This window comes from Eurytemora carolleeae, unplaced genomic scaffold (genome assembly GCF_000591075.1).
Source record: "Eurytemora carolleeae unplaced genomic scaffold, Eaff_2.0 scaffold552, whole genome shotgun sequence".
Taxonomy (NCBI): domain Eukaryota; kingdom Metazoa; phylum Arthropoda; class Copepoda; order Calanoida; family Temoridae; genus Eurytemora; species Eurytemora carolleeae.
This window is the reverse complement of record NW_019396455.1, coordinates 176,511-194,853: the sequence shown is the minus strand read 5'-3', so window position 1 is coordinate 194,853 and position 18,343 is coordinate 176,511. Positions and strand designations below refer to the sequence as shown.

Sequence of the window (18,343 nt, the reverse complement as noted above, 5' to 3'; positions counted from 1 at the left end):
GGGGGGGGGGGGGTGCTATCAGACAATATTAAAGAGTTGAACAGCCAATTCAACTCTTAAATCTCAGATTCAAATATAAAGATTCATGGGGATTTAAACCGGCGACCTCTCCAGTTCATTAAATTCGGTCTTATAATGATTTAATTCTTTTCATCGGGGAAAGTACATATATCATCATTCTGGTACTTCTTTATACCGTTAGCTCATGGTTATGCATATTATTCATGAATTTTGAAATTAGTAAACAATCTTGAAATTAGTGAACAATCCCTTGAAATTAGTGAAAAATCCCTTGAAATTAGTGAACAATCCCTTGAAATCTTATTTACTAACCAACCACACATTATACATATGGGACCAGGGTGTTAGGACTTTAACATTGGTTCTTAAAGGGACTGTAAGCGTAATTTTAAGTAAGCATTCAAGCAGAGATGGCAATGCCCGATTCACAACGGCAATCTAGAAACATTATCTGATTAATTACGTGGAAGATAAAGATTTAATTCTGATAATTCCTTTATGTTATTCTGGAGTAAAAATATACGACTATGAGTCACTTTTGAAGAAAAACCACAATTAAAAATAACCAGTTTTCAAAATTATAAACATTGCTTATATTTATAGTTTATACTCGATCAGACAAAACTTTTAAGGGTACCGTTGTAAATCGGGCATTGCCATTTTTGCATGGAGGGTCACTTAAAATTACGCTTACAATCCCTTTTGTAATCTCTCAGCGTACAATCCCTTTTGTAATCTCTTAGCGTACAATCCATGTCATCAATCGGTCTTTTTTAATCGTAATTGTAAGGATTTAAGTACAAATAGGGATGGGCATTAAACTGGTTGGTTTTTTGGAAGTTTTTTCTTTTTAGGGTAAAATCTGGGAAAAGTGTAAGAAAGCAGTTATTATTTCTAAACATTTGCCTTTCTTACACCAGATTTTGACCCTGACCGTACGAGTGCAAAAAACGAAGCAAAGAACGATGCAAAAGACATTAAGTGTTAGAACAATCCTTTCCCAGTTTTTTGTATGATAAAGATAAGATCTAAGTTTAATCAAAACAAACAGTTTTGAATCTTTTTTTAAACGATCCACTGTCACTTAGTACAAAGGAGAAATAAGAATAAAAAACAGTTTTAAAATTTGTAAAACTTCTCAAAATGTTATGGAACCTTTTAATTTCATAAGTTCAAAAAGTCTTAAAAAACGAATGAAATCCAATGCCCAACACAACGGCCTAGAGAAGTAGTTAAGCTATTCTAACCTAGTTCAACTATGTTCACTATTAATAAATTACAACCTCCGCATAACTAACCATTAACTAACCAACAACTAACTACTACTAACTAGGGATTTGTTAACTCTGGTTACGGGACTAACGGATTACATGTAAGTAATTAACATTTATTATACAGGGTGTCCCATAAACATTGGAATAAAATGACGATAGCAAGATAGTTTTCGTTAAGAATAGGCATAATAATACCTTCAAAAAAATAATTAATTTACGTATATTTTATAAAAATAATAGATAAGGAGCAGTGAAGTTTGAGACAAAATTGTGTTATGTAATTGTGTACAGGGTTACCCACATAAGATGAGACGTCAGAGACGACTGTAGGGAATTTATATCGTCTGTTTTCTAATATTCATGTTTCCTGATTTTTTTTTTGACAAACAATTAAATAGGCCATTTACAGGCACTGAGCAAGGCAGAAGACTTTAGTTAACCTTGAATTTGTTATGCTAAAAGAGTTTCAGGTCGTCTTTACGTCTCATTCGTTGTGGGTAACCCTGTACTGTACTGTCCTCATTTTACTACAGTACATTAAATTCAGGTCGTCTTTACGTATGATAATGATGGTTTTATTGCAATATTGTATATTTGAACCTCCCCCCTGGGAATGGGGGAAGTGCTTCCCCCCCTCCCTCACAATGCACTAACATTCATTTTAGCCTATATTGATGCATCCAATATAAACTGTCGATATTAATAATAAAAATAATACAAAGAGTCAATTTAATCAACGAAAAAAAAATGACATCGGGTTTTAAATGTTAAAAGTCAAAATTAATAAATAGATAAATGCACCAAAAAGATTTTAAAAAATTGTATAATGTATATTTTTTTTTATTTGGAAAATACAGGGTGTCTCACAAAACATAAAAAATTCTTTAAAACAATCTTTTTTTCTAGAACTCGCCCTTGCGCCCGTCCCCGCCCAATCCGTCACCTGGAACCCCTGGTCCTCCAATGATGGGACCAGGATTTCCTCCGATGGGACCCAGATATGGTCCACGTGGTCCACCGATGCGGATGCCGATGATGGGCCCTGGCGGAGAACCCTTTAATGGTAAATATCTTCTTTATAAAGTAGTAATCTCAGTTTGTTTGTATGTCCGATCATAACTCATGAACCCTTTGACCAACTTGCCTCAAATTTTGACCGAGGAACTTAGTAGAATGTTTATAGCTTGAATTAAAAGGGTTAAGTTGAATAGGTTGACTCTCAAAAAGAAAACTCAGTTTCAAGGCAAACCTGGTTTCTCAAGCTAGTGTTAAATAGCCTTTTTATTTTTATTATACATTAAGGTCTAATAAATATAAGATGTATTTCCAAAGAGTAGAGACATAATTGATTATTAGTGGTCAGACGGGACAATAAAGTGGTCAGACGGGACAATAAAGTGGTCGGACGGGACAATAAAGTGGTCAGACGGGACCATAAAGTTGTCAGATATAAAGTGGTCAGACGGGACAATAAAGTAGTTAGCAGGGACAACAAAGTATTCAGACGGGACAATAAAGTGGTCGGACGGGATAATAAAGTGGTCAGAGGGGACAATAAAATGGTCAGACGAGACAATAAAGTGGTCAGACGGGACAATAAAGTGGTTAGCAGGGACAATAAAGTGTTCAGACGGGACAATAAAGTGGTCGGACGGAACAATAAAGTGGTGAGATATAAAGTGGTCAGATGGTATAATAAAGTGGTCAGACGGAACAATAAAGTTGTTAGCAGGGACAATAAAGTATTCAGGCGGGACAATAAAGTGGTCAGACGGGACAATAAAGTGGTCGGACGGGATAATAAAGTGGTCAGACGAGACAATAAAGTGGTCAGACGGTACAACAAAGTGGTCGGACGGGACAATAAAGTGATCAGACGGGACAATAAAGTGATCGGACGGGACATTAAAGTTGGATTTGAAGAAATTGAGTCTGGAGGAAAAAGACAAAAAATGAGGTCACAGAAATATAAAAAACTTTTTTAAAATGTCTTATTTATTAGATGGAGATTTCTTTCATCTCCAAGGTCCGCCTGGTATGGGCCCAAGAATGACCCCACCACGAGGTCCACCAGGCGGTCCAATGGGTTACGGACCCATGCGTGGTCCACACCCCGGACCTATGCCCCCTATGTCTGGAATGGGGGGTCCCCGACCCCCTTGGCCCCCCTCAGCAATGTCGCCATTTCCTCATCATTCACCAGGATATGGTGGCCCACCCCAGGGACCAGGTGGAATATAATAATAATGATAATAATAATAATGATGATAATAATAATAATGATGATAATAATAATAATGATGATAATAATAATAATGATGATAATAATAATAATGATGATAATAATATAGAGGCTCCCTGTGTCGGAGCTGTTACTAGTTCAACTGTCCTAACATGACTGAATACCGGGAGGGAGCTGGGATGAGCGGAGATTCGACATGTGGGCATTACATGAGGAGGAAATGGATTTGAGTACACATACATCTAGAGAAAAGGCTGGGGCATTTGAGTCGGAAAAATCGTCTTCCTTATATTTCGAATTAATTTTAACAAATGTATCTGGGATAAGGTCAATGTCAATCCTGCACCAAGTTTTGCTGCAAAATCTTACAGTTCGGTAACTAGAGGTAATGATGATTATAGTGGTACAGGGGCAAGACCAAAGAATCTTACAGTCCCCCTAAGAGCAGGAATAGGTAGAGAAAGATCTCCTATAGTGTAAAGAGAGGATTAAATGATGGAATAAACTCTCAAAACAAAAGAAGGAATGTAGGGAAGCCAGTTGTCTCTGGTACAAGAACTCAATAGAAAATAAGAAAAATTAAATCCCCTCCGGCTGATATTTTCTGTTATGTTATTCCTAAAGGTACCACCAAACAGGATATTGTGGATGACTTAGAAGAAGCTGATATTAAGATAACAGTTGGCGATATTGTGCAGATGTCTAAACCAAATGAAACATCAAATGTTATTAGCTTTAAAATCTCTGTTCCAGCTGAAGATCTTGAGAAAGCCTTGGATCCCACTGTGTGGCCCTTGCGAGTACGTGTCCGTGAATTTATCCATTATAGGAAGCGGTATTCTGATAGAAATGGAACCACAAGTGTATCAGATTCTGATAAAAATGGAACCAAGAGTGTAGAGAAGAATAGTGCTACTGGTGGTGCAACAGCAGTACAATGATAGATACAGCTAGTACTTTGTGCTTAACTAGCTATAATAGTGGGGGTATGGGAATTGATAAACAGAACTTTATAAGTTTGCTATCTTTGTTCTCAGACATTTTATGCATTCAAGAACACTTCCTTTTGGATTCTGGGGATCGGAAACACAGCAATACTAACAAACTTAAGAAATATTTTGGTGAAACTCATGATATGTACATCGTGCCTGCATTCNAATAATAATTAAATAATAATTACAAAACTATTTTTTAATATTGTTTTTAAATCAACGCAAGGTTATGGTATTGTTAATTGTTTATGATAATGATAATTTGTTCCTAAATGAATGATCACATGGATAATAATAATACAGGTACCCCGATCATGCCAAGTCCCGGACACGGTCCTGATCCTGGCCCTGATCCTCTCTTCATGATGAAGAATGTTCCTACCAGCATTTCAGGGGTAATAATGTCGTCTTTCTTCTTTCAAATTCTGAATGTCGTCATACTTTTACCTTGGATTATTAAGTCGTCTTCTTTCAGTATTAATTGTTTCCAGGGAGCTAGACTAGACTTGATAATAATTGTTTCTAGGGAACTGGACTATACTTGATAATAAATAGTTTCTAGGGAACTGGACTAGACTTGATAATAAGGATGAGAGAGAAAAGGGGGGGGATAGTCAAATGGGGATCACATAAGCGAAGAACATAAGAAAAAAAGGCAGGGGTATAAAAAATAAATGTCATATTTTAAGAACCAGAATTCTTACAATTTAATTGTTTTACTGAAAGCACTGGGACATGACTCAATTGGTACGTTATGAACTAAAGTTATGACTTAAAAGGCACGTTATGAACTAAAAATAATACTCAAAAGACACGTTATGTACAAATGGCAATACTCAAAAGGCACGTTATGAACCAAAGACATGACTCAAAAGGCACGTTATAAACCAAAGACATGACTGAACAGGCAGGTTATGAACCAAAGACATGACTGAACAGGTAGATTATGAACCAAAGACATGACTCAAAAGGCACGTTAGAACCAAAGACATGACTCAAAAGGCACGTTAGAACCAAAGACATGACTCAAAAGGCACGTTATGAACCAAAGACATGACTCAAAAGGCACGTTATGAACCAAAGACATGACTCAAAAGGCACACGGTAAGACACAACTTAAATTTTGCTAGATAAATTACAAAATGAATAGTTTGGTGACGTTATAAGGAGGAAAGGGAAGGAAAGGGAAGGGAAGGGAGGAGGTTATTGAAATAGTACACTGTAATATTGCAAAAACTACTATTATAGAAATAATATATTCGATCCTTTTATGTTCATAGACTACCACTGTATTATAGACTTGGTATTATATGTCTCACTTACACCTGACATTTTCAGTTCGAATAAAAAATGTTCTTCAATTTTTCAACAATGAAGCTTTTACATCTAAATTGAGTTTATTATTTTGATTTTCTTCACTTTAATTTAGATTCTCAGACCGTGGACATTAATGCAAACGATATATAGCACCTCCATTCAATTTAAAGGGAAAACTTCTGTTTTTTAACAATATGAAAACTTAAACAAAATTATACTTCCATGGCACAAAATTGATTTTTGAAAATTCAATGGATTATAAATGACAATTATTTAGATATTCATTAATTTGTATGCTTATTTATTAATATGAAAGGAAACATCATAATAAAATGAATTTTCACCGTACATTAGTCTATAAATCACTGTAAGTGTATTGCATGCGTGTTTTTACAGGGTTACCCAATAAAGGATGAGACGTTGTAAAGACATGGCATGGAGACGCGTACTGCCGCAAATATATAATTTGAGGTTCGGAAGCTGTGCAGGGGAGGTGTCCTTCCCTCCCTCGTATAACTGTGTATATAAATGTATGTGTACTCCATGACCCTTGTCAGAGTACTGCATGTATGTGTGTACTGTGTAAATAAATGAATGTTTACTCTATGACCCCTGTATGCAGTACCTGTTCTAGAATGAGAGTGAGGCGATACTGAAGATCAAGGAAAGCATGCAAGAAGAGGCCAAGAGGTTTGAAAAGGAGTCTGAGGGTGGGGGTCCTGGAGGCCCTGGAGGTCCTGGAGGACCAGGAGGAGGCGGAGGACCTCCTCCGGGAGGTCCAGGACCTAGTTTAGGTCCTGGGGGTCCCTCAGGAGAATTTTTCATGCAATAATAAAAATAAGTAACGATTAAAACCATTTTGAAATTGCATAAAATTCTTTTTTTGTCTTTCCCTTCCTCCTCAGTATTTATGTTGTGCTCTGTTACCTAAAGAAAGTGAAGATGTAATATTTTAAAGGGACTGCACAGTGCACAAGCATCTTCAAGTGATCTTTCATGGCAAGAGGGCCATTCACGATTCACAACGGCACCTTTTTAACCTTTCTCTGATCAAGAATGTTGAAGATTTTGTCTTGAAAAATGTTTAATTCTGACAGACAATTTTCTACATTGTTTTTGAAGCATAAATTCGCAATTTTCAATGTAAACAAACATGGATATATCATTCATTCTTGATGATACAATGCTTGCAAGGCTGTACTTTGTGAATCGGACATTTCGCTCTTTAATGGAGGGTTACTTAATATTATGTCCACCTGCAGTCCCTCCAATGAATGAATGAGAATGATGCTACAGGGGGACACCATGCATACAAAAAGGATTGAAATGTGAAACGACCTGTAAATATCTGAAATAGTTAACCCACGTCAGATACAGCTTGTCATTCAAAGTTTTCAGATCAAGTAAAAAATTCGTTAGGTCGTCATTAAACCCTTATTTTATTTGGATAACCCTGTAGCATTTCAGTTCATTGATAGAGACTTATGTAATTACATTTTTAAAAATTTGTGATTTGTAAATTGTAAATTGTAACCATATTTATTGTAAATAAAAAGTAAATTTATGAGAAAACTCGGATGACTTTATAATGTAAACAATAAAAATATAAATTTCCTTTTCCTTTCCTTTCCATTCCTTTCCTTTTCCTTTCCTTTTCCTTTCCTTTCCTTGTCCCTTTATTTCTACTTTTTATATTTTTTTTTAATTGGGGGGAAATATTTTCTTCTTTAACACTTAATTTTGTATGTTTTTTTATTTTTCATAAATAAATGATTACTTACTTACTACAATTTTACATAGAAATTATTAGCGATAACCCCCCCAAAAAGTCGGTCGTTCGTTTTTTGCACAAATAGTTTTTCGAGGGCAAAATTTAAATAATTGTAGTAAATGGATTATTTACAGAAATAGTAGGTTTTACTATTTCTGTAAAAAAACCATTTCCTATTCTGGTTTAAATTTTACCCTTGAAAGACTATTTTTGCAAAATAATCTGTGTTTAAATAATTAAATAGATAGATATATTTGACTAAATATTTAAACAATACAAATTACAGATACGTAGGCACAATTTTACAGTTTAATCCAGCCAGAATCTCTCTAACTGCATTAATGGTTGTTTTGAATGAGAGCTTTCCTTTTTCAGCGATAAATTCATATATTATATTAAAATTGAACAAAATGAAACTAAAATAAGAATTAAAGGAAAGCAATCATATAGTTGGAGGAAGAGGAAAAGATTATAAAGGAGTAGAAAGAGGAAAAGGTATAATTTTTGAAGAATGACAGGAAAAAATAAGAAATTGGAATGGTAGAGGAAGGGGGGGGGGTCAACGATCCTTCCTTCCTTCCTTCCTTCTTTCCTTCATTCCTTCCTCCCTTCCTTCCTTATAACCTTTCCTTTCATCCCTTCTTTTTCTTCCTTTCCATTCCTTTCCAATTTAAAAATAATTTTCAGAAGCCGCCCTTTCTCTTTCAATACGCTGAGTCGTCTTTGCTTTCAGAACCAGAATCCGGAAAAACTTCTAGCACAGCGGGCCAGTAAGGTAAGTTAAGCGAAAACGAAAAAAATATTTATAAAAATAGGTTCTAAAAAATAATTTTCTTTTTAACTAAGGATCATGCTTATGTCGAAAAAATTGTAAGAAAATGAATTATTTTGGTTTGCAAAATTTTTCCGGAAACCTAATTTTACCCGCTGTGCCAACGAAGTCTAGAGCGCAATGCCGCAAATTCACTATTTTCTCTGAAATACTTGGATACTATTTCCGGCACCGTGGTCACAGGCTGAAGGGTGGCAAATTTGCACCCGTTCATGTTAGTCTGTTTGTTAGTTACTAGTAGTTAGAGAGTTATCCATGTTATGTATAGTACATGTGAAGTTTTAAATTTGTTGGAATATTCCTAGAGAACGATTTTTGGACCCCCTCCCTCCTATCAATTTTGTACAAGGATCTTAAATGTTAGACATGGATATAATTGACCATGTGGCCGCAGCGCTCGGCCCAGAAAGTGTCTGAACTAATCTAATCCGTGCCCCTAGCGCTCGGCCCCCAAGTCTGTCCTAGCCGCAGCGCTCGGCCCAGCTTAACCCTACTTGACAATAAGTAAATACTTATTTTAATTTTGCCATGCACTAAATTGATGGGAGGTGGGAGGCTGGGGGGGGGGGTCCAAAAATCGTTCAGTAGTACAAACCCAATGGGTGATAATTCATGTAACCAATAATTATGGGTTGGACGCAATTTGAATGTTATCAAGTGAATTTATGTCGTTAATGGGGTAGTTACACGTAATAATTATTTTGTGAATAGGGATTTTAAAATGATATCCTTGATTGAATTTCAGAGCCGCAAGTGGCCATAAGAAGCAACGATGGTTAACGGTCGTATTCCCATCAAAACCAGTAAAACCTACACCACTCCCAGGAGACCTTTCGAGAAGGCTCGTCTTGACCAGGAGTTAAAGCTTATCGGTACGTAGATTCATGTATTATATTTTAGTTGATGGGTTTTCATCTTCACATAGATGTTATTTGGGGGGAGGGGGAGGGGGGTATTCCGCTGAGATTTATTTGGTTTATTTTTCAAAAGTCCAGTAATTTGCTTAAAAAATATTTTAATATTAGCTCAGTCTAACTAATAAAATACTTCTGACAAATTCAGTATCAAATTATCCCACTGGCATCTAGAGCACGTATTAACCTATTTGTGTGTTAAGGCGAGTATGGTCTGAGGAACAAGCGTGAAGTCTGGAGGGTTAAGTACAGTCTTGCTAAGATCCGTTCCGCTGCCAGGGAGCTTCTCACCCTCGAGGAGAAGGATCAGAGGAGACTTTTCGAAGGTAAGAATTAAAACGACCGTTCTCAAAATTTTCAAGGGTTTACTTCCATGTGCCATTTCTTAGAGAACGATTTATGGACTCCCCTCCCCCCCCCACCTCCCTGGCTATTTTGTACTATAATCTTGTATGTTTCACGGGGGTATATTTGGTCATGTGGCCGCAGTGCCAGCCCCCTAGCCTGTACTAACCATGGCGCTCGGCCTCTAGACTATTCCGGCCGCAGCGCTCGGCCCCCTAGCCTGTCATTGCCTCAGCGCTCGGTCCAGAAATTGTCAACCTAACCCTAAAGTAATAAGAGATAAAGAAAAAACCCCTTCAATGGATTGTAAATCTTAAAGAATTTTACTATCCTTAACTTAATCAGGGCGTCCCAATAAAAATGGTAATTAAGTGACAACTTGCATACCTTCTTTGGTCCATGCGTCATTTTCACGAATACGACTACTGCAGTATTTTAGTTGGAAAGTAATTAATTTTGAAGACGCCTGGGCTTAAGATTTTCTTACGTATTGAACCATTCTTGCATCTTCATAAACTGACTTGAGACATTGCTGAATTTGAATTATTTTATTTTTATTTAATGAATCAAAATCGATTTCAGTGTTTCGGATCCGGATCCGTATCAGGAAACGTTGATATGGACCCGGGTAGCGCCAAAAATTAACCAAAACCTTGGAATAAATCAATCAAAATGGTTCGTAAATGTATTATTTACATGACGAAAATTTTTCAAAATTATCTTTAATAATTTAATGTTACATTTATATAATAGTAATGACGACATTTTTAACTTCAGGATTACTATAGTTTATAAATTATAACCTTGCATAACATTTAATAGGGAAAATCCGATTCACAGAATCTAAAGTTACCTCGGATCCGGATCCGTATCAGGATCCGGATCCATCATCACGGACGCGGATCTGGATCCGAATCAAAATGATATGGATCCGAAACATTGATCGATTTAATACATCTTATCTTTTTCATTTCAAGACACGAGTAAGGAAGACCACTTTTTGAAAAGCTCGTAAGACGTACAGCTTCGTTTTTATACGTTCTTTGCCATGCATTGAAGATATTAGAAATCTAAGACAACTATTCAAGTCTTCTCTTAATTCCCATATTTATTGGGAAACCCTGTATAAATAAATAATACTTGATACTGGTATTCGTGAAGTAACATCTTGATTGTAGCTTTTGGATATGCACCCCCATGATATTCACGCTAAAGCTTTGTATCTAGGTAATGCGCTTCTGCGTCGTCTTGTACGTATTGGAGTACTCGATGAAGGTCGCATGAAGCTCGATTACGTTCTCGGTCTGAAGATTGAGGATTTCTTGGAGAGACGACTCCAGACTCAGGTAAGCTTAGACTTCAGAGCGTCAAATAATTTCCTAGAACATTCATGCCCACTGCCCCCCCCCCCTTCTTTTTTGTACAATAACCTCTAATGTAACGTAATTCAGTTATCAAAGTTTTTTTACCAGTTTCTCAGTAAAATATTAATTTTATGTTATGTAAAATGCTTCTTTTAATGTAGTTTGTCTTGTATGATATTTGTACAAGGTTCGTGAAAACTATGGGCCTCTTTTACTGTCGGAATACTTTCTTTGAAGCATGTATATTTAAAAGTATTAATGGTAAAAGTGTTCCTCTGAGCCCGAATATTTTCAAATTTACGGTCGTATTTAAGATGTCCTAAATACGTCTCCGTACTCTATAGTGTTTTTCCGCTAGATGTCTCCCGTTAGTTATTTTCGGACAGACAGACTTACTCACGTCATGGTTACTCACATAATTTCGCCGTGAGTTAACCTTATTATAGATGTCAGCACCTGCACACAATACAACTTTATAAATACAGGGATAAATAGTAATCACAATTTTAATAATACAATTTAATTCAAAAAGTCAAATTTTAATCCGATTTTGATAAAAACTAAATAAAAAATTTAATAATCTGAAGTTTTATTTTACGAAAAATATTATAATCCATGAATTCTTGAGAAATTAATATTTTTGAAAGTCATGCAATAAAAAGCATCCCTGAAAATGTATTCACGCAGTGAATTGAACAGCTTTCTATTTATTTTAGTCTATAGGGGTCGCGCGCTGTTGCAGTTTATGGTCGGACACTAAATGTTGTAGAAAATCCCATTTAGACAGTACTTAATTCCTCCGTATTGAGGACGTTAGTAAGTGGAGACGTCATATGTTTGCAAAAAGTACGGATGAAAATATTCGGGCTCTGAACAACTAAGTGTTAGCCTTTTAGGGTTAATTATACTGCCATTTATTAAATATATGTTTGTCATGGACGTTTGAAACTTGATTATTCCTTGTATTACAGGTGTTCAAGCTTGGACTCGCCAAGTCTATTCACCATGCTCGTGTTCTCATCAGGCAGAGGCACATCAGGGTCAGGAAGCAGGTAACAAATAACTTAATGAAAGGAATCGTTTTAAGATTGTATCTTGAACCGTAACAATGGGAGTGTTAATATCCTTTATACACTTGACGGGATAGAATTTTTTAAGCTCATCAAACCAAATTTTGATACTTTTCATTTCGATTAAAAAACCTTTTTTAAATTATATATTTTTCAATTGTCCAGGTTGTGAACGTACCCTCCTTCATTGTCCGTCTCGACTCCCAGAAGCACATTGACTTCTCTCTCAAGTCACCCTTCGGTGGCGGCAGGTAGCACATGCTTTGGTCTTAAAGAAAAGCAACTGGTTGTCCCTTGAATCATGACCAGCTAAGATGAAGCTTGCCAATCGTCATAAGAATATTATGCAGCTTGTATATCTTGGACATGGGCTTTGAAACTGTTTTTAAAAAATTTAGTCCTGGTATTTTCGGAATGTTTGAAGTTGTTGGGGTCATAATGTAGAGTTAAAGATTTTGTCTAGATTTTTTTCTTAAATTAAATCATAATTGTGCAATCAGGACAAAGCCGTCAAAAATGTATCTTTCTAAAATTTGGACTTAAAAATTCAGAACACAGGTATTCTGATAAACATAGGCGTTTTCTTTATACGAACGTATGAACGACGGTAGTTTGGTCACATAATATCTTGCGTCTAGTCATAGACAATTAGGACGCACACAGACTGAGACGTCACCTGGTCGACGGTTTATGTGATATGAAACAGTCTCTTTGAGAACTGTTAAAACATCGAGTTTAAGTTTTAAACCTTAAATTGGAGAAACTAGAAATATAAAATTAATATTAAACATATATTTATGTTCTGTAGGGCCGGACGTGTCAAGAGGAAGAACGCCAAGAAGGGATCTGGAGCTGCTGATGAGGATGAAGAGGACTAAACTGAAAATCGTCGCCGATTCGTCGGTGGCAACCGTACATTGCCGCTCCGCTGAACAAGCCAGGAGCGGTGCTTTTACTCCGGTCTAATCTAACTGGGTTTTTCAGAAAACAATGCTGAGATTTATTATTGCCACCGCTATCATTGCAACCGCCGCCGCGGTCTGCACCGATCCTAAGGTAGGACTTCTTATGAAAAAATTTTAACTTCACAACTTTTTACCCTAAAGTCTACAGACGGAATTTTATTTTGAACCTATGCTTATCAAATAGTCGATCCTTTTTTGTCAATTGAAAAATCTACAAAACTGAATATATAAATCTATTCTCTATTTTGTGTGCACAATCATTACTTCCATTTTTATATGTTAAACTAAGTAAAAGCACGGGGGGCGTTCTTAACTTCGTTCACAAATTAGGTTGGTTTATGATTTTTTTAGCTGTGTTCGCAAGCTTTTTGTTTTGTTCAGGTTCAAGCTTCCAGCTATACTCCTGCAGACTCCCAGGTGTTGGCTGCTATACCATACATAGCTGAATTCAGTCTAACCTGCGGGTAGGTTGGGTTTATATTGCATCAGATCATCTCTTCTCCCACCTTTCGCAATTAATTTTCACCTACAAATTAGGCAGTTAAGCTGCAAAGTGTCAATTTTGTTGATGTGTTCATTTGCTGAATTGTGTTTATTTGTTAATATCCCAAATAATATCAGTTCCCCCCGGATCATCAAAATTACTCGTCCCCCCCCCCCCCCCCCCCCACCAATTCTGTTCAAACGTTCTAGCTTTTGACTTGACTAAAATTGTTCTTTAATCGTTATTTATGACTGATGCGAACCTAGCAGAGACTGTTACTTAGAAAATCGGCACTAAACCATGGCTTTTTCTGTTATGCATTTGCCATAGATTCCAATGCATTTGCCACAGATTTCAAACACTTATTGCTCCATAGTTTATTCGATTTGAATCTGCTATTATTGAATTATGATGTTTGCAGGAACGGTGAAACCCCCTCACTTTATGCTGATATTGATGGAGCTCTGGTGCCGGTTGCCCAGTCTCTTGATGGTAGCAAGTATCAGGTAAACAGATGTACAAATGATAAGGCCGCCATGAGCCCCGCAAAATTTTCTCCAAGCCTCTGTATTCGTAGACGAGTTGAGTGTTCAAATGACCTTGCGCTACCCCTGTACGTTTAAATAGATCTCAAAGAATTGAAGGATAAAATATTAAAATATTTATCTGTTAAAAGTTATTCAGCGTTTACATGAATATCGAAAAAATATTGCACAACTATTCAAAATATTAAATATATTTAATATTTTTTACATTACTTTCGTAATATCTATTCTAAATGATAGTAGTGCCAGGTCATGCAAGTACTCGTCAGCGAATCTAAAGGCTTAGAGACTTATTAGCGGGGCTCATTGCCTCTCTGCACCCCTAACCTATACAAGGTGTAAAAAATTGCCTCTTAACACTAATTATTAACGTCAACTACTAGGCGTCGAATCTTCGGAACGTACTAGTAACTAATACAGGGGTATAAAATTTCCTGAGAAATCCATTTGTATATTCCCCCTCTTATGAATTTATTTATTTTTGCCCCCTTTCCTGTAAATGCCCCATTATATCTTATCCCCCAGATTTGTTGAAATTCTTTAAAAAATATACACCCCTGAACTAGTGAGCTTAAATTATTTATATTTGTCTAAAGCAAAATTACATTAAAGAATACAAAAATTTACAATTAAATCCTAATACACTTTTCTCTGATATCGCATTTTATGATAGACAGGATTTGTCTAAAAAACAGGTCCCATACGATTTAAAGCAAGATTTAAAGGTGGTTTCAGAAAAGGGGACTCTTGGTTCCAGTCTAGCATTTGCGTTTACTATTCAAGTCATATGATCAGAACACTGCTAGGCTTGATAGATATTCGCCCATGAAAATAATACTGGATTTGCAGTACTTTTGCCGTTTCTTTAGATTTGCTTTACTACTACTACTTTCCTGCTGGTGTTTTATAATGCACTTCTTAATCACTAGGTGAGCTGGATTAAGGAGATTAAGAAGGCCAAGACTGGAGATAACAGTGTTGCTCTCTATGATGTTGAAGGGTAAGTCAGTTTTATTTTTGTAATTGCAGCATATGCAATGAAAGATATAACCTAAATGTTTATCCTTCAAAGACAATGTTGCGAAATCAAATCTTGAGGGATATTTCCAGAATGAATATATTTATTTCTTCTGTATCCCTACCTGAAACAAATTCTCTCCTGTAATACTTTGTATCATTACCTGATAAAAATTTGTTCTATTCTGTATCCATACTTATTCCTAGTAACCACTCTGCTAAACAAGTTTTTAGGCGACATTTATTTATTTAGATACTCTGCTCTGCGAAGATCTCGTGAGAGGGGGGAGGCTGCTACTGTTGCACCCCTCGTGACCATTATTGTCAACTATCCCGGAAGCTTCGGTAAGTTTTTTGAAGAAATTCTCGCAGTTTTTTTTTTCTCAAACTTTGATCAGCCGTCTCTTAATCTTGTTGGAGAATAGTCCAATAAGGTTTCATTTGTTAGTATGAATTTTAAAATCTTAAAAAAAAGGTTTTAATTATATAATCTTGAAAATTAAACTTGCATTTTATTGGTTCTAAACCATGAAAGAGACCTGCCCGATTCAATATTGTATCCAAAAAAAAATCAGATTTTGTTAAATATCGGTTTTCACTTCTGACACTCTTTTATCATTGTATCTGCAGAATTAAGAAATTATCGAGTTTTGAAGAAACCACAACTGAAAATTATCAATTGAACGAGTTTAACATAGTACTATTGTGAATCGGATTTCTCACTTATTAGTTATTTAAAATTAAGAACTGGAAGTATGATATTGTTAGTTCATCAATAAATAAATATTGTTTCAGCTGGACCCTGGTTCAACTCTCAACACTTTGCCCTTGCTCTCTCCGCTCTGGTTTTTTACTTGGCTGTCTCTTCAAAATCAGCGCTTTTGGCCTAGACGCTGCGAACCCACTCGGATTTGGAGAGAATGTAAAACTGAGCAATCCATCTTACGCGATTATAACGCCAATTTTGGCCTTGTTGACAAACCATCGTCCTTGTAAACCCATTGTCAAAGATTGTTGGCAATTTCACAAGTTCAAACAAAAATTCAAAAACATTTCCATCTTTTATTATCAAAATTTTATGTATTTATTTTCCTTGCATTTAATCTCTTTTCTTTCACTTTCTAATTTATTGTTACAATTTTATTAAATGAATATTTTCAATTTAAATTTTGCAGATAATTATTTGACGGAAAAAATGGTTTTCAATTTCCCGATTGTTGAACGCAGTTTGTTTTCTTCTATAAAAGGTAGATTTTAGCACAAATTTGAAAATTAAATTTAAAATGATGTTTTAACAATAGATCCTTCTGACTTATGATGTTAAATAACGGTATCCTGATTATTTTTCACAAAATCCGTCCATTTTTTCCTTTAACCTTGGCTCAAAGTTTTTTTTATTAGGAAATGTGTCCATAGTTGATTTTGAAGATAAACCTGAACTGAATCTGGACCACTCAGGAATCCTGGCGAATATTTTTTTGGCGGAATCGTGATAGTAGTCGAGAATTTTAGATGAGGTTATGAAGTTCTTAAAATTGTGGAAATCCAGCCCGAGGTCCTGGTCGCAAGCTCACCAATCTTAATGGGAGAACACTGGAATAGGTAGATTTTAACTCCTTTTTTATTGTTTTTATTCAAATGATGTTTAACAATAGATCCTTCTGACTTATGATGTTAATTAACGGTATCCTGATTCTTTTTATCATTAAAAGTTTATTTAAGATTTATTTGCTTTGTTTAAACTTATTTTCTATTAGGAAGGCTAACCCTGATTCTGATAATTATGAAAGAGTGTACATGAAAGAAGCCTATGTAAAGCTGGAAAGGTTATCCATGACAAAGCTATAGAGAACACATGATCTTCACTTAATCTCTGAGATCGTGAGAAAGGAACTGAAGGGTTTGGGTTAACGTGTCTGGTCCTTGTTCCTTCTTAGTTTCTCACCATCATGTGTACGCAGAAGGCTTACTGATCCTGATACTTACTTAAGGTACATATCTTTACTTCACATGATCCCCACAGGGGTGTATATTTTCAAGTATAAACCAGGGGGTGCAGTGGGGCTGGGTCAATGTCCTGTGAATGAAAATGTATTTCAATTTTACTCAACTTTTTTTTGAATATTTTGTTTACGAGAAACTAAAAAAAAGTGAATATACATCGTTGTTTGATAAAAAGTGATGTTTCAACAATAGATCCTTCTGAACTATGATGTCAACCAACGGTATCCTGATTCAATACTTTTTGTGCTTATTCGCTTAAATCATTCTTGTTATTGAATTGAACTATCTATAGGTGTCGGGGACTTGTTTAATAGAAGTAGGACAGCTCTAGAAGTCGTTGGTGGAAGAGCTTGTTATCTTTGAAATCAATGAACTTTTCATAACCTTCAAGGTTTTATCAGACCTGCTGCAAACAACAAGATCAAGACTCTAGTTTATTTTCTACTAATGCTTTAACTGGTGATCCCTGGATTTTTGTCTAACAACTGAGCATACCCATACGATCATTTTTCAAGGAGTTTTAAGGACACTTGAGCATGATTGCAGCGTTCCTGAAATTCCTTGTGGAAAAGCATTCCGGTGGCAATACAGGCAAGACCGGTGGCAATACAGGCGGCAATACAGGCAAGAAGTTCTTCCGAGATCGTATTCCACTTCTCTTGTAGTTGTAAGGATCTCTTGTGATTGCAACGTCTGAGCGAAGAGATTACGACCATCCTTATTAAGCCTGCTTGGTTGTGACTGATTTATTATCACGTGAAAAATTTTAAGTTATTCAATATGATTTCATAGTTCTTACTCGATCAAGGCTTTCAAAGATGTGAAAAGAATATGGCCGTGTCACGTATATTAAGGGGATGGTGGAGTTGGCACATTTGATGTAGGGGGGGGGGGGCCCTGCCTTCATTTTTGGTTCAAATCTTCCAATTTTTTGGGTGCACGCCTAATTAGTGATCGAAATTCCTAAAATAAAATCAAATTGAATTTTAATGACCTCTAATGACCTCTAATGACCTCTAATGACCTCCANTAGAGGTCGTAAGAGGTCATTAGAAGGTCAAACACTGGATTTTTTGCTGCTACTGTATTCCCTGGGTCCCTAGCTTTCGTTTGATGTGCATAAAGCCATAGTTGAAATATTTTCTATTTCTGGAGGTCATTAGAGGTCATTAGAGGTCATTAGAGG

The 18,343-nt window shown here is 36.0% G+C and overlaps 3 protein-coding genes across 3 annotated transcripts in view; all 3 read left to right on the top strand.

Moving 5' to 3' along the window:
- LOC111703598 (single-stranded DNA-binding protein 3) overlaps positions 1 to 5,175 on the top strand; it is a gene marked incomplete in the record, with an annotated part of 8,671 nt that extends 3,496 nt beyond the window's left edge. The window contains 5 exon segments of the mRNA XM_023475584.1: positions 1,355 to 1,393; positions 2,202 to 2,358; positions 3,298 to 3,525; positions 4,833 to 4,924; positions 5,092 to 5,175. Of these exon segments, the coding sequence (XP_023331352.1) occupies positions 1,355 to 1,393; positions 2,202 to 2,358; positions 3,298 to 3,525; positions 4,833 to 4,924; positions 5,092 to 5,175 (600 nt within the window).
- Positions 5,176 to 9,175: 4,000 nt separating this feature from the next.
- On the top strand, positions 9,176 to 13,130 carry LOC111703602 (40S ribosomal protein S9). Its single transcript, XM_023475587.1, has 6 exons — positions 9,176 to 9,321; positions 9,567 to 9,689; positions 10,936 to 11,054; positions 12,044 to 12,124; positions 12,308 to 12,393; positions 12,951 to 13,130. Exons 1-6 carry the CDS (start codon positions 9,222 to 9,224, stop codon positions 13,018 to 13,020), a joined length of 579 nt encoding a protein of 192 aa, XP_023331355.1. The 5' UTR covers positions 9,176 to 9,221; the 3' UTR covers positions 13,021 to 13,130.
- Positions 13,114 to 17,038, top strand: LOC111703603 (translocon-associated protein subunit delta). Its single transcript, XM_023475588.1, has 8 exons — positions 13,114 to 13,198; positions 13,489 to 13,571; positions 14,013 to 14,097; positions 15,066 to 15,136; positions 15,407 to 15,498; positions 15,949 to 16,400; positions 16,555 to 16,755; positions 16,911 to 17,038. The coding sequence occupies exons 1-6, from the start codon at positions 13,133 to 13,135 to the stop codon at positions 16,041 to 16,043; spliced, it is 492 nt and encodes a 163-aa protein (XP_023331356.1). The 5' UTR covers positions 13,114 to 13,132; the 3' UTR covers positions 16,044 to 16,400; positions 16,555 to 16,755; positions 16,911 to 17,038.
- The last annotated feature ends 1,305 nt before the right edge of the window (positions 17,039 to 18,343 follow it).